The 16,840-nt window shown below is 43.3% G+C and overlaps 2 protein-coding genes across 2 annotated transcripts; both read right to left on the reverse strand.

Annotated features, from left to right (window-relative positions):
- Window positions 1-1,089: 1,089 nt before the first annotated feature.
- Window positions 1,090-1,686, reverse strand: LOC141028501 (chalcone synthase 2-like). Its single transcript, XM_073506095.1, has one exon. It carries the CDS (start codon window positions 1,684-1,686, stop codon window positions 1,090-1,092), a length of 597 nt encoding a protein of 198 aa, XP_073362196.1.
- A 5,053-nt stretch (window positions 1,687-6,739) lies between these two features.
- LOC120970793 (chalcone synthase 2-like) lies at window positions 6,740-11,242 on the reverse strand. Its single transcript, XM_073506090.1, has 2 exons — window positions 11,219-11,242; window positions 6,740-7,912 (listed from the first exon to the last, which is right to left on the reverse strand). The coding sequence occupies exons 1-2, from the start codon at window positions 11,240-11,242 to the stop codon at window positions 6,740-6,742; spliced, it is 1,197 nt and encodes a 398-aa protein (XP_073362191.1).
- Window positions 11,243-16,840: the final 5,598 nt, after the last annotated feature.

Raw genomic sequence — 16,840 nt, forward strand, 5'->3', positions numbered from 1 at the left:
CCGATATGACTTGTGTGTTTCAATGGAAAATAACTAGAATTCCCTGCTTTTCCTCAATAGGTTTTTCATAGAAATTTAATCATAAAAAATCAGGTTCCTTATCTGATGAATTTTAACAAAAAAAACTCTAAAAAATGACAATATATTTTCATTTAATATAAATGGTTCCAATATCGCATTTTTTCAGACAGAATGAATAAAGTGCATGGATTCACTATTTATTACCAGGCAGAAATGAATGCCCACATGTACTCCCTATAGAACACTTTGCATGAATATCTTATGTAAATTTGATTTTATAAATGACATAATCTTAAAGATAACAGTAAAGATGTTATCGAGAGCATGCTCAACATCTCTAAACCATAACACCAAACTCCGTCATAATTTGTCGAAAAAAGGATAACAAATGATACATCCACCAAATTTTGCATTTGCAAAACTACAGCCACCAATACACAAGCAACCATCATGAATATGGAACATTGTTACATTTATTATAAACATAAAGTTCCTGGGGTGAAAAATAGTTGTGTCTCGATTGATGGTTGGAAAAGAGTATACATGCAAACAGTACAATCACAAATGGTTGGAGCTATTTAACTCGATCCTTTTATTTATACAAATTTAGAAATTAAATACTGTTACACTGATCAAAATAGTGTCTTGAATGTCCCTATATTTGAAAACCGAAAACACTAAGGGGTTAATAACTAGTATGCAGTAATCGTGGCAAAAGTAAATAGATGGTTAAGAAGCTCAATGATCATGATGAGAGGGAAAAGAGACAGGCAACTGAACCGTACATGTTTGAGGATGTAGACACTGCAACCCATACATTACATAAAATTACTAATAAGAAACATAATGTTGAACGTTACTAAAATACACGAGGTACATCAGGAGCACATACAACAGGGTTTGGGGAGGAAAACGCATATGAATTCTTACAGTAGAAACACAACAAAAAGTGAAAACCAGTGATAAAGGAAACTCAGAACAGCCATCACACCGTCGCTCTCGTAACCACTTGTAGTACTGGTGATTTTATGTTGGCGAATAAATAATAAAGTATCGTTTGCTGATCGATCATGGAGTGGCTGTGATCGGGGCGTTGTAGGGGACGAGCGTCTCGATGGTGAGGCCGGGGCCAAAGCCGAAGAGGACACCCCCCTCCTTACCCTCTCCAGTGGTTGCTTGGCCATCCTGGGAAGAGGTCTTACGCATCACATCGAGGACGAAGAGGACACATGCGCTGGACATATTGCCGTACTCCGACAGGACCTCTCGGCTGGCGCGCATGCGTTCCTTGTCAAGGCCAACTTTCTCCTCAACCATGTCCAGGATCGCCGGCCCGCCAGGGTGTGCAATCCAGAAGATGGAGTTCCAATCGTGGATGCCCAGAGGCTTGAATGCGTCCTCGAGCGCTTGCTCGATGTTCTCGGAGATGGGCCCGGGCATGTCCTTGAGAAGGTGGATGGTGAGCCCTGCCTCTGTAAGGTGGCCGTTGATGGCACCCTCGGAGTCGGGCGGGATGGTCTGGCTCGCTGATACCAGCTGGAAGAGTGGCTTCTCGAAGGGCACGTCGGGGTCGGTGCCGATGATGGCAGCGGCCGCGCCATCGCCAAAGAGCGCATGTCCGACCAGCGAATCCAAATGGGACTTGGAGGGGCCAAGGAATGCCATGGCGGTAATCTCCGAGCAGACCACCAACACACTTAGCGTTTTCCAATCTCAGTTCTTCTTCCCCCGCCGCGCCGAACACCACGACGCCGCCAGCCAGCTGATACGTCTCCAATGTATCTATAATTTTGATGGTTCCATGCTATTATATTATCATTCTTCGATGTTTTGCAATCATTTTGTAGCAACTTTATATCATTTTTTGGGACTAACTTATTGACATAGTGCCCAGTGCCAGTTGCTGTTTTTTCCTTGTTTTTTACTTCGCATGATATCAATATCAAACGGATTGCAAACACAGCGAAACTTTTTGGAGAATTTTTATGAATCAGAACACCCAGGATTGCCAAAGAAGTACCCGGGGGGGTGCCCGGAGGGGGGCACAACCCACCTGGGCTCGTCTGGGTGCCCAGGCGCGCCCTGGTGGGTTGAGCCCACCTCGGTGGCCTCCCACACCGCCTCTTCGCCCTATAAATTGTCAAAAATTCCAAAAACCCTCTGGGTAACCCTAGATCAGAAGTAACGCCGCTGCAAGCCTCTGTAGCCACGAAAAACCAATCTTGACCCCGTTCCGGCACTCCGACGGAGGGGAATCTTCGTCGGTGGCAATCTTCATCATCCCGGCGGCCACCACGATGAGAAGGGAGTAGTCCACCCTCGGGGCTGAGGGTCTGTACCAGTAGCTATGTGTTTAATCTCTCTCTCGTGTTCTTGAGATGGCACGATCTTGATGTATCGCGGGCTTTGTTAATATAGTTGGATCATATGGTGTTTCTCCCTCTCTATCTTGTTGTGATGAATTGAGTTTTCCCTTTGAGATTTCGTTTTATCGGATTGAATATTTTTATGGATTTGAGAGCACTTGATGTATGTCTTGCTATGAATATCCGTGGCGACTATGGGGTATCATATTGATTCGCTTGGTATATGTTTTGGCACTCAACTCATGGATTCCCGAGGTGACATTGGGGTAATCTATGCATATGGGTTGATGCATGTTCTCGTGTTTGTTTCTCCGGTAGAAATCTTCGGGAACTCTTTGAGGTTCTTTGTGTTGGATCTAGTATTATAAATCTGAAATTGTTTGATGTGTATCGTATAATTAACTCATGGATACTTGTGGTGACATTGGAGTATCTAGGTGACATTAGAGTTGGTTGATGCGTATCATATGGTGTTATTTTAGTACGAACTCTTGGATAGATTGAACGGTAAGAATAATTTTGTGTTATTTTAGTACGAACTATTGAATAGATCGAATGGAAATAATAACTCTAAAGTGGTTTCGTACCCTACAAAAAAATTCTTGTTATGTTCTCCGCTAGATAAGAACTTTGAAGTGATTCTTCATCGCACGTTGAGGGATGATTATATGATCCAATTAGTTTAGCATTGTTGAGAGATTGCACTAGCGAAAGTACGGACCCTATGCCTCATTTTCAAGCATTGCAATACCCTTCGTGCTTTGTTTTATCAATTTCTACCTTGCTGTTTTTTATTGTTCCTATCACAAAAATCAATATCAACTATCATTACTACGCTTTTATTACCATCTCTTCGCCAAACTAGTGCACCTATACAATTTACCAGTGTATTTGGTGTGTTGGGGACACAAGAGACTTTTTATTATTTGGTTGTAGGGTTGTTTGAGAGAGACCATCTTCATCCTACACCTCCCACGGATTGATAAACCTTAGATCATCCACTTGAGGGAAAATTGCTACTGTCCTACAAAACTCTGCGCTTGGAGGTCCAACACGAGTTTACAAGAATAAAGTTGCGTAGTAGACATCAACGTCTTTTCTGGTGCCGTTGCCAAGGAGGTTAGGTAAGCGGCACTCACATCCCGTAATCGAAGCTCTTTTCTGGCGCCGTTGCCGGGGAGGTGAGTGCTTGAAGGTATATCTTTAGATCTTGCAATCGAATCTTTTAGTTTCTTGTTTTATCACTGGTTTGGTTTATAAAAGAAAACTAAGAAAATGGAATTGATGTTGCATCATATTATTCATCTTTATAATGTCTTTCTTGAAAATGATGGAAAGGAAAATTGTTCTCAATTGATAGTAGAAGAATTCTATAATTTTTTTGGCATAAATGATGAGCATGATTGCAATGTTGTTAGTATGAATTATTTGAATATCCATGATGCTAGTGATATGCAAAGCCATAAGCTTGGGGATGCTATGTTTGATGAAGATGATATTTTCAGTCCCCCAAGTTTTAATGAGAAATTTTATTATGATGAAAGCATGCCTCCTATTTATGATGATTATATTGATGAAAGTGGATTTGGAGAATCCACTATTTTGGAAGAGGTTTCAATTGATTATGACAACAAAGTTGCTATCTATGAAGATTATGGTGATGACATGTATGGTATAAAGAATAATGATAACCATGAAACTTGTCATCAAGATTTTAATTTTCAATCACATGATAGTTATTTTGTTGAGTTTGCTCCCACTACTATTCATGAGAATAAATTTTCTCATGTGGAGAGTAATAAAATTTCTATGCTTGTGGATCATGAGAAGAATGCTTTATGTGATAGTTATATTGTTGAATTCATTCATGATGGTACTGAAATTATTATGGGAGAGGAACATATGCTTGTGGGTATTACAATAATATCAAGTTTCCTCTCTCTGTGTTGAAAATCATGAAGTTGTGCTTGTTTTGCCTTCCTATGCTAGTTGATTCTTGTTCCCATAAATTGTTTGCTCACGAAATTCCTATGCATAGGAAGTGGGTTAGGCTTAAATTTGCTTCTCATGTGATTCATGATGCTCTTTTACATGTTTCAATTATTATCTTGTATGCGAGTATCATTGAACTCATCATGCCTAGCTAAAAGGCATTAAAGAAAAGCGCTTGTTGGGAGACAACCCAACACTTTTACTTACTGTTTTAGTTTGTTCACATGATTATGCTACTGTATTAATCATGTTTCATTGCTTTTGTTTCAATAAAGTGACAAGTAATGCCTTTGGGATAGTGTGGATGATAGTTGACTTTAATCTGTGTAAAAACAGAAACTTTTGCGCTAAGTCCAGGAATTTTCAAAACTCACTGGAACCTGCTTTTAATCTGAAGTTTTTTACAGGTGATATATATTCAAATTCCCTACGTCATCCTAATTTTTCAGAATTTTTGGAGTAGCAGAAGTATGGTAGTTGTCCAGATCATTACGGACTGTTCTGTTTTTGACAGATTCTGTTTTCAATGTATAGTTTGCTTGTTTCCTAGTTTCTGTGGCTTATATTGCTCAATATAAATTGTGGAAATGAGAAGGTACAGTAGGCATTGTGTGAGAACAATTATGAATCTTGTCTTTGACAGTACCAAAGTTAATGATTTGCTTTATGATACTAACCTATCTCACGAAATTCCGTTATGTTTTGTGTGATTGAAGTTTTCATGTTTTTGTCAGATATCGATATGAGGAGAATAAGGAGTGATAAGACCCTAATCTTAGAAATGCCCAAGGCACCCCAAGTTAATATTCAAGGAAGATCCAAGCAACTAAGCTTGGGGATGCCCCGGAAGGCATCCCCTCTTTTGTCTCCAACATTATTGGTAATCTTACCTGGGGCTATATTTTCATTCGTCACATGATATGAGTTTTGCTTGGAGCGTCACTTTATTTTGTTTTTATTTTCTTGCTGCTATCTATAATAATTTTTTGCATCTTTTATTTCTATGAAAATGTCAAGTATAGCCTTTGCCATGCTTATTTTGCGAGTATATGAGTTGCTGTTTCAAAACAGAAAATTTATCGCTGTTGAAAAAATTCTCTAGAAAAGTAAGAATGTGATAAAATGTTGAAACTTTTTGCACAATAAGCTATGATAAAATTTCTACAGTGTGGTAATTTTTCTGAATTTTTGGAGTCAGAGAAGCATGAGTTTTCTTACATCCTTTACAGACTGTCCTATTTAGACAGTTTGCTCTTATATTTGCATTGCTTGCATATGTTTGCTTGTTTAATGATTCTATTTGAGGATACGAGTATTAACAAAAAAAATCTATAAAATGACTCTAAAAATGACAATATATTTTCATGTAATATAAATGGTTTCAATATCGCATTTTTTCAAACAGAATGAATAAAGTGCATGGATTTACTACTTATTACCAAGGGAAAATGAATGCCCACATGTACTCCCTATAGAATACTTTGCATGAATATCTTATCTAAATTTGATCTTAAAAGTGACATGCTCTTAAGGATAACAGTAAAGATGTTATCGAGAGCATGCTCAACATCTCTAAACCATAACACCCAAGTCCGTCATAATTTGTGGGGAAAAAAAAGATAACAAATGATACATCCACCGAATTTTGCATTTGCAAAACTACAGCCACCAATACACAAGCAACCTTCATGAATATAAAGTTCCTGGGGTGAAAAATAGTTGTGTCTCGATTGATGGCTGGAAAAGAGTATGCATGCAAACAGTACAATCACAAACGGATGGAGCTGTTTAACTCGATCCTTTTATCTATACAAAATTAGAAATTAAATACTATTACGCTGATCAAAATAATGTCCTGAATATCCCTATATTTGACAACCGAAAACACTCGCCTCTGTAGCTAGGTGCACGGGGTTAATAACTAGTATGTCTAATTAAGAACATTCTATCGTAGATGGGTTTAGCATCCCAGACATATGGATTATGCAGTTATCGCGGCAAAAGTAAATAGATGGTTAAGAAGCTCAATGATGAGGGTGAGAGGGAAAAGAGACAGGCAGCTGAACCGTACATGTTTGAGGATGTAAACAGTGCAACCCATACATTATAGTATAAAATTACTAATAAAAAACATAATGTTGAACGTTACTAAAATACACGAGGTACATCAGGAGCACATACAACAGGGTTTGGGGAGGAAAACGCATATCAATTCTTACAGTAGAAACACAACAAAAAGTGAAAACCAGGGATAAAGGAAACTCAGAACAGCCATCACACCGTCGCTCTCGTAACCACTTGTAGTACTGGTGGTTTTATGTTGTTGGCGAATAAATAATAAAGTGTTGTTTGCTGATCGATCATGCAGTGGCTGTGATCGGGACGCTGTAGAGGACGAGCGTCTCGACGGTGAGGCCGGGGCCAAAGCCGAAGAGGACACCCCACTCCTTACCCTCTCCAGTGGTTGCTTGGCCATCCTGGGAAGAGGTCTTACGCATCACGTCGAGGACGAAGAGGACACATGCGCTGGACATATTGCCGTACTCCGACAGGACCTCTCGGCTGGCGCGCATGCGTTCCTTGTCAAGGCCAACTTTCTCCTCAACCATGTCCAGGATCGCCGGCCCGCCAGGGTGTGCAATCCAGAAGATGGAGTTCCAGTCGTGGATGCCCAGAGGCTTGAAGGCGTCCTCGAGCGCTTGCTCGATGTTCTCGGAGATGAGCCCGGGCACGTCCTTGAGAAGGTGGATGGTGAGCCCTGCCTCCGTAAGGTGGCCGTTGATGGCACCCTCGGAGTCGGGCAGGATGGTCTGGCTCGCTGATACTAGCTGGAAGAGTGGCTTCTCGAAGGGCACGTCGGGGTCGGCGCCGATGATGGCAGCGGCCGCGCCATCGCCAAAGAGCGCATGTCCGACCAGCGAATCCAAATGGGACTTGGAGGGGCCACGGAATGCCATGGCGGTAATCTCCGAGCAGACCACCAACACACGTGCGCCGCGGTTGTTCTCGGCGATGTCTTTAGCCATGCGGAGCACCGTGGCACCGCCAAAGCAGCCTTGCTGGTACATCATGAGGCGTTTGACCGTCGGCGAGAGGCCAAGCAGCCTCGTCAACTGGTAGTCGGCGCCTGGCATGTCCACGCCGGAGGTGGTGCAGAAGACGACGTGGGTGATCTTCGACAGTGGCTGGCCCCACTCCTTGATGGCCCTCTCTGCCGCCTCTTTCCCAAGTTTGGGCACCTCCACGACGACAATGTCGTGGCGCGTGTCCAGCGACGGCTCCATGTGGGAGCAGATGCTAGGGTTCTTTTTCAGGATCTCTTCGGTGAGGTGCATGTGCCTCTTCCTGATCGTGGACTTCTCGCACATCCTCTCAAACTTCTCCTTGAGGTCCGGGAGGTGCTCGCTCTTGGTGACTCTGAAATAGTAGTCCGGGTAGGTGGCCTGGTACACGCAGTTGGCCGGGACGGCCGTGCCGATTGCCAGCACGGTCGCCAGACCCACCGCCTGCTGTGCCCTTCTCACTTCCTCCAACTTCACCGCCGCCATTGATCAGCACCAAGGAGTACTAGCTAAGTAGCAAGGGCTTGCTAGCAAGGGTCGTTTGTCAGGTGCACTTAACGTAAGATTGTATTTCTCAACTCTGGTGATAGAACTCACTGGGAGTGCTGCCACTTTATAGAACATTATTTGCTAACGGATTCATTTTTTCTCTAGAGTTGAATAGACCGACGACTGGGCTTGTTTGTTTTCTTAATTCAAATGGGACGCCTGCAGCTTAGAGAAAATCTACCATAATGGCCGTCTTAAGGAGCATGTCGTACAAAAGTATCAGCTTAATTTAGCAGTCGCGGCAATGTTTCCAATTTTAAAAGCAAGAAACATAAAACAACTCTGCCAGTGAGTTTGCCGTGTTCCGCCCGCGGCAAACAGGTCGGCAATCGTTAAGATTGCTGAGTTCTTAACATCAGGAACTCGACAAAACAAAAAAGCAACTACTGCCGAGTACGTAAAAAGGAGAACTCGTCAAACACAGGGTGGTAGACGAGACGTGCCGTTAACGGCGATGCCACATGGCATGCATGTTTGCCGAGTTCCATCTAAGCAGACATGAGAATGGTCATTGGCGTCATGCTTTGCAAATAATTGTGAAAAAAGTTTAATTGATGGGTTAATCAAAAGCCAAAAAATATGCTGTAAAATTCCATGTTCATCAGAAAATACTAGACATCAATATAAAGGATCTTTTACAATTATGAAACCATGACCGCTTGATTTGCATAACATAGCATGGTGAACAAGAGATGACATATAAAGACCAAATAGACCATCATGTTTAACTTGATGTTAGCCTAAGCCAGAAGAAATGTCATATTTGTACGAGAAACTACTCAATCTCTACTGCTAAGCCAGAAGAAACGTCCTATTTGTTATACGAGAAAAGCTACCATAGCAAGCTGCGCCATGGCCGCCGGCATTCCATGACGCAATTACTTGGCTGGCCGGCTGCAACATCCTTCAAGTGCCGATCAAAATTTGAACGATAAAGAGGAAATAAACAGTAGTGGCACCAGTAGCCCGCCGGCCGGCCTGCCGAAACGTCCTTCGTCCTTGGTATATATGAGTGTCCTATACCAGTTGGCGTTTTCATCAATCATAGCAGCTTTGACCTGAGGAGGCTGGTACTTGACCCATTATCTCAACTATCCAAGCCTAGATGGAAGTTCTCCTTGGATGCACGTCTTTCATTTCTGTTTTTAAATTCTTTTTTGCTGTCTTCCGTTAATAATCGGACACATGGAAGCTGATGTGCGTTAGCGATAAAGCAACAGCTAAATTGGGGGAAGCAGGGTACATCGGATGAGCGAGCATACCCCCAGATATGTGTCTTTCCACGTCCCAACACATGAGCTAAAAAATAATGCCACCTTCCTCCTATAGCTAAATTTATATCTATATCTATATCTATACCTACTAATAAAAGAAATATGTATTCTTAGTCCGTCGTGCTATTTTATAGTAAACCCCCTTATTTTTCTGACATTAAATCCGCAGTAGATATCAAATGTTTTTTTAAAATACTCATATCTTCTAAACCGTAACTCCAAATTTAGTCAACATTTTTCATATACGCACTTTCAAACATTTTCAGATGCTTGATTAACATTTTCCAAATAAAAGATTAACATTTTTGGATACATGGTCAATCTTTTTTGTATGCAGGTTTTAAACATTTTATTCAAATGCTTGATTAACATTTCCCAAATCCATGAAAAGTTTTTTTGAACACATGGTCAACATATTTTCTAAACACATTTAAATTTTTTCAAATGTTTGATTAAACTTTTTCAAATACTTGACCAACATTTTTTCAAATTATTGATTAACATTTTTATATACATGATCATTTTTTTAACATTTTTAATACATGGTCAACATTTTTTCTATACACATTTAACATATTTCAAATAGTAGTTCATCATTTTTTCAAATACTTGATTAAACTTTTATATACATGACCAAATATGTTTCATCATTTTTTAATACCCTGTCAACATTTATTCCAAAAAATGTTATTCAACCATTTTGAAAATGAAAAATGTTTATAGAATTTTTTTTGAACATGTTCCAAAGAATGTTAAATAATGCATTTAAGAAATATTAGTTAAGCATTTGAAAAAAAGTTAAATGTGATTTGAGAAATGTTAATCTTGTACTTGAAAAATGTTGATCTATATTTTCAAAACTGTTAAAAATGTGTATAGTACAAATGTTGACCATTTATTAAAAATTAAAAAATTTAACTTGTGTTGAGAAAAGATAATTATGTATTAGAAGAATATTTTTTACATATAAAAATTGTAGAATAAAAAACAAAATAAACAAAACAAAATCGAAAAATAAAAACTTAAAATGGAACAAAATAAACAAAAAATAAAAATAAAACCGAAGGAAAAATGCAGAAAGAATAAAGATGAAAAAAAATTGGAGAGGAAAAAAGAAAAGTAACGGATGAAAAAAAAACAAGAATAACATTTTTTAATACAAGGTCAACATTTATTCCAAAAAATGTTATTCAAGCATTTAGAAAATTTGGTTTCATTATTTTTTAATATATGGTGAATATTTATTCTACACACATATATCATTTTCCAAATGCATGCTTAACATTTTAACAGACGTGTTCAACATTTTTAATAATAGTTGAGTTACTTTTTTTAAAATATATCATCAAATTCTTTCATAAGCATTTTATATTTTTCGTATACATTTTCTGTATACGTGATAAACATTTTTTCTATACATATTCATCCTTTTTTGAAATGTTGGTCAATATTTTTAAATGTTCTTATGTAGGGTGATTTTTGCAAGATATTTATTCAGAATATTTGGAAGTGCAAAGAAAATTAAAAAAATGAAGCATAAAATGAACGGAAAAACCATCAAGAAACGGAAATTCAGGCTGTTGTTTCCTGCGCGCCTCGGCCCGCCCAACTAGCGGCTGCCTTTAGCGAGGGTTCCCTCTGTCTCGCTGAAGGTGAGATATAGTGGCGCCCGAACTAAGCTAACCTACGCGCAGCGCCGTGCTATGTAGTGGGCCGGCTCGCAACTGTGGCCCAAAAACCCTAGCGATCGATCATGTGGCTTTCTCATAGCCTGCCCAACTGTCGAGCATTTGGGCCTAAGAGAAGCAGGCTGCTGAACAGGCTGTCCAGGTTGGGTTTCCAGCTCCCGATGGCCCGCTGTGAACCGGCTGGACAAGCGGATGCCCTCAAAAAAACGAAAGCTGGGCCAGCGGATGCGCTCCAGACGTTCGACGTTGAGCTCTGGCGCTGGCACCTGCGAAGACGAAGCCACCATCATCGTCTGGAAGCCTGAGAGACCTGCTGTGACGCCCCCGATTTGACCGTACACTAATCATGCACGCAAATGTGTACGATCAAGATTAGGGACTCACGGGAAGATATCACAACACAACTCTAAAACATAAATAAGTCATACAAGCATGATAATACAAGCCACGGGCCTCGAGGGCTCGAATACAAGTGCTTGATCATAGACGAGTCAGCGGAAGCAACAATATCTGAGTACAGACATAAGTTAAACAAGTTTGCCTTAAGAAGGCTAGCACAAACTGGGATACAGATCGAACGAGGCGCAGGCCTCCTGCCTGGGATCCTCCTAACTACTCCTGGTCGTCGTCAGCGGCCTGCACGTAGTAGTAGGCACCTCCAGTGTCGTAGGAGTCGTCGTCGACGGTCGCGTCTGGCTCCTGGGTTCCAGCATCTGGTTGCGACAACCAGGTACAAAGAAAAGGGGGGAAAGAGGGAGGGAAGCAACCGTGAGTACTCATCCAAAGTACTCGCAATTAAGGAGCTACACTACATATGCATGGGTATATGTGTAAAGGGGCATATCAGTGGGCTGAACTGCAGAATGCCAGAATAAGAGGGGGATAGCTAATCCTGTCGAAGACTACGCTTCTGGCCATCTCCATCTTGCAGCATGTAGAAAAGAGTAGATTGAAGTCCTCCAAGTAGCATCGCATAGCATAATCCTTCCCGGCGATCCCCTGCTCGTCGCCCTGTTAGAGAGCGATCACCGGGTTGTATCTGGCACTTGGAAGGGTGTATTTTATTAAGCATCCGGTTCTAGTTGTCATAAGGTCAAGGTACAACTCCGGGTCGTCCTTTTACCGAGGGACACGGCTATTCGAATAGATAAACTTCCCTGCAGGGGTGCACCACATAACCCAACACGCTCGATCCCATTTGGCCGGACACACTTTCCTGGGTCATGCCCGGCCTCGGAAGATCAACACGTCGCAGCCCCACCTATGCTCAACAGAGAGGTCAGCACGCCGGTCTAAACCCTATGCGCGCAGGGGTCTGGGCCCATCGCCCATTGCACACCTGCACGTTGCGTACGCGGCCGGAAGCAGACCTAGCCCCCTTAATACAAGCGCGAGCTTACGGTCCAATGCGGCGCGCGCCACCCAGTCGCTGATGTCAAAAGGAGCTTCGGCTGATACCACGACGTCGAGTGCCCATAACTGTTCCCGCGTAGCTGGTTAGTGCGTATAGACCAAATGGCCAGACTCAGATCAAATACCAAGAACTCGTTAAGCGTGTTATTTTGAAGTAACCGCGGACGCCTTCCAGGGCCAGGCCCACCTCTCGCCTAGGTGGTCTCAACCTGCCCTGTCGCTCCGCCACGAAGATCCACTTGCGGGTACTCCTACGAGCCGACCCGACTTTAGTCACCACAGGTGTCATGTATATTGTATATAAGTATATACCCGTGATCACCGCCCAAGTGATCACGGCCCGATAGTATAGCACAGCAGACGGACAAGAATGTAGGGCCACTGATGGAAAACTAGCATTCTATACTAAGCATGTAGGATTGCAGGTAAAGGTAACAACAGTAGAAGCAAGGACATGCTATGCATCAGGATAGGATTAACGGAAAGCAGTAACATGCTATACTACTCTAATGAAAGCAGTATAGAGAAGAATAGGCGATATCTGGTCATCAAGGGGGGGCTTGCCTGGTTGCTCTGGCAAGAAGGAGGGGTCGTCAACTCCGTAGTCGAACCGGGCAGCAGCAGCGTCGGTCTCGTAGTCTACCGGAGAAGGAGAGGGGGGAGGAAACAGTAAATACGGAGCAAACAAAGCATCACAAAACATAAGGAGGCAAAACGCGGTGCTAGGTATGCTCTAACGCGGTAGGAGGTGATACCGATGAAGGGGGGAACATCCGGGATAGTATCCCCGGTGTTTCGCGTTTTCGGACAGATGAACCGGAGGTGAAATGTTACATGTTTGCTATGCTACGGATGTGTGGCGGGCGAACGGGCTGCGTATCCGGATTCGTCTCGTTGTTCTGAGCAACTTTCATGTAGAAAGTATTTTCATCTGAGCTACGGTTTATTTTATATGATTTTCTAAAGATTTAATCATTTTCTGATTTTAATTATCTATTTAAATCCAACATTATCCAGAACAGTGCATGCTGATGTCAGGATGACGTCAGCAGTCAACTGGGGAGTTGACTGGTCAACTGACGTGTGGGTCCCATTCGTCATTGACTGTTTAGTCTAATTAGGGTTTAACTAATCTAATTGCTATTTAATTAAACTAACGAGTTAATTAGATTAATTAAATAGGAAATTAATTAATCAATTAATTAATTATTTTAATTATTATTTATTTATTTATTTTTAATAATAATTTTTTTCTTTATTATTATTATTAAAACGTTCTGCGGGTGGGCCCGAATGGCAGTGGCCCTAGGGGCCTTAGCGGGCGCCAGCGTTAGCGGGTTCGAGCGCAACGGGCGCCCAGCACCCGTTCGTTCGGGCGCACGCCCAGGGGCGCGCGGGGCGGCGTACCCGGCAGGGCACCAGAGCAGGGGAAGGCCGGTGGCCTGGGGCCGGCGGTGAGGGGCGAAGCGGGAGGGGTGGCGCGGCCAGTGCAGGGTCGGGACAACGGCAGGGAAGCGGCGACGAGCACGGTAGCCAAGGCGAGCCGCACGGCGTGGGACGGTGATGACTGGCGGCGTAAGCGGACAGGGGAGACCGAAAGAGGCCACGGCGGGTGCGGGCCTCGACGGCCAGAGCGGGGAAGGCGCGCTGGCGCACGCGATGCAGTGGCCGGGCGGGGCGAATGGGGCACGGGCAGCGCGACGCGGCCGTATGCGGCGAGAGCGGAGTGAGGGGGGCACGGGGCAGAGACAGGGCCGTGAGAGAGCGGCGGGCAGTGCGTGCGACAAGCCGCAACGGTGAGCTGCAGCGCAGCGAAGAAGCAGCTGCTGTTGCGTGGCGACGCGGGCGCGGAGCTCGTCGGAGCAGAGCACAGCAGGAGCGGGCGGGCGGAGTCGGCAGAGCTGTGCGGTGGTAGGGGCGCGGCGTGGTCGTGGTGAGCGCGGGGCGAGGGGGAGAGGAGGCCGGGGGCCTCACCCGCGTTTGCTGAGAAGAGGGCGGCGAGGCTCGGGGGCGACCCGTGGGGAGGAGGACGTGGAAGCAACGACGACGGTGATTGCGAAGAGGACGGCGGCGCGGCGATCCGAGCGGTGACGGGGTGACCGAGGCGGAGGCGTTACGGGCGGCGTCGAGGTCCAGCGGCGGGGCGACGTGCGTGGTCGGGCCCCGATCCGATCTGGATCGGGGGAGAGAGGGAGAAAGCGAGTGGGGAGGAGGAGTGGCTGCGTGGGGGGTTAGGGTTTCACCGGTGTGGGGGAGTGGGTTAGTAGGCAGGGGGTGGGCCGGATGGGCCAGTGGGCTGGCCGGCTGGGCTGGTTGGCCCAGTTAGCCGGGGATCTTTCTCTCACTCTCACCTCTTCTTTTTCTTTTGTTTTCTGTTTTATTTTTGTTCGTTTTTATTTCAGTTTTATAAAAATTAACACTAGCCCCTAAATTTGTATTTATAAATATACTACTGCCACATTAACTTTGGCACCTAAATAAAATAGTTTTGTAATTATTTATCATTTAAAAGTATTTATTAAATAACAGTTTTGCCGCTGTTTTAATTACTATGGTGCATTTAAATACTTTAGAGGAGTGTGGTTTCTACACCAATATTTAGTATGGATTATTTGGCTCACTCCGAAGATTTTAGTTTTAGTATTTGTAAACTTTTATTATTTGCTTTTATTTAAATTTTGAATTTGTTTCGGTTCTGAACTATCGAGTGTTTATCAACAGTAAACGGGGTGACGTGGCAGCGTTAACGTGGGATTATTGTAGCTTAATTATCCGGGCGTTACACCTGCGCCCACCAGGTATTCGACACAAGGCTCGACGTGTCGGTGCAGTGCACGGCTCCAAGTTCTACCTCAACAATGGCACGTCTCGTGGGCACCCTGTCCCACCCAACATCATCAGTTGCCTCGGTTCCAGTCTGCGCAGAGGCTGAGATGGCACCTCACGATTGCACTTGTTGTGCACATTCATGACCAAAATAAACGTTGTTTGAGGCAGGGACGTGCGACCCCAAGTATTATCCTCGGGATTAGGGGAGCTCCAGCAGGGCACATTTTTTTTTTGGAAAGGAGGCTCCCCCGGCCTCTGCATCTAAAAGATGCATGTGGCCATATTATTAAAATGTACGAAGGAGCAAAAAAAACAAAAGTAAAAAAGGGAAACTCATTGCCACAACTGGCAGGATAAATAGGACTAGAACACTAGACGCATATCCTATTATGAGACCGCCATCCAAACTGGTTGAATATGGCCCGTACAACCATCTCTCACTGGTTGCACCCAGTAACCAGAGGCTCCCTGAAATCCGTAGGAGTGAGACCACATACGGATCCATGCCGTAGCTCTGAAAATGACCTGCAAGAAAGTTAAAGTATGTTGTCTGTTAAATATCATCTCATTCCTGCAATTCCTTATAGCCCAAATAAGCGCACATATTCCAATCCGAATACGGGACACTGTAATAAGATCTACTCCAGGTAGCCACGTTTCAAATAACGTTTCAATGCTAACTGGAGGGATAATGTTAAAGGCTATATGAATCATTCGCCAAAGTAATTTCGCAAGAGGGCGATCTATTAATAGCTGTCATATTGTCTCGTCACGATCACAAAAACAACATCGTGCACTTCCTACCCAATGTCTCTTTATTAAATTGTCTTTGGCGAGGATCACTTGCTTGTGGACAAACCACATGAAAATCTTGATACGCAAGGGAACCTTAATTTTCCAGATATGCAACGATCTTGGGATTGGGACAGAATTAATTAGATCCATATACATAGATTTGACCATGAAGACACCGTTTTTGGTTAGTTTCCAGTGGAAGGAATCAGATTGGTCGGATAGTTGAATCTCCATCAACCTCCGCACCAAGTGTAACCAGGAGTTTCAGCGTTCCCCAACTAAGGATCTCCTAAATTGTATATTTAAGGGCACCTCCTGTAGTACAGTAGCTACGTAATCCTCCTTACGTTGTACAATATTATATAAAGCGTGTTCTCCCAAAATCTTATTGTCAACCCATTGCCAATCAAGAATTTGTCCCTACAAAAGAATATATCTTTCGTTCTCATAATTCCCTTTTAGAACGGCGAATCATTAGGTCTTGCGGTAACTTGGGCCATAGTTTTTGATTGTAAGTACTTGTTTCGTAATATTTGTGCCCACATACCATCAGTCTCTACTGATAACCTAAATAACCATTTACTCACTAGGGATTTATTTTTAATCTCTAGGTTTTCAATACCGAGACCCCCTTATTCTTTAGGTCGACAAATGATATCCCATCTTGCCAGGCGATATTTTGTCTTAATATCATCCGACTGCCAAAAATTTCGAGATTGATAAAAATCCAGTCTCTATCGTACCCCTTTAGGTACTTCGAAGAAAGATAATAGGAACATCGGCATACTCGTTAAAATAGAACTAATGAGTACCAACCGACCTCGTGCCCCTGTTTTTTGTGAAGCATTTCC

This window comes from Aegilops tauschii, unplaced genomic scaffold, assembly GCF_002575655.3.
Source record: "Aegilops tauschii subsp. strangulata cultivar AL8/78 unplaced genomic scaffold, Aet v6.0 ptg000179l_subseq_2504346:2865697_obj, whole genome shotgun sequence".
In the NCBI taxonomy this organism is placed as follows: Eukaryota; Viridiplantae; Streptophyta; class Magnoliopsida; order Poales; family Poaceae; genus Aegilops; species Aegilops tauschii.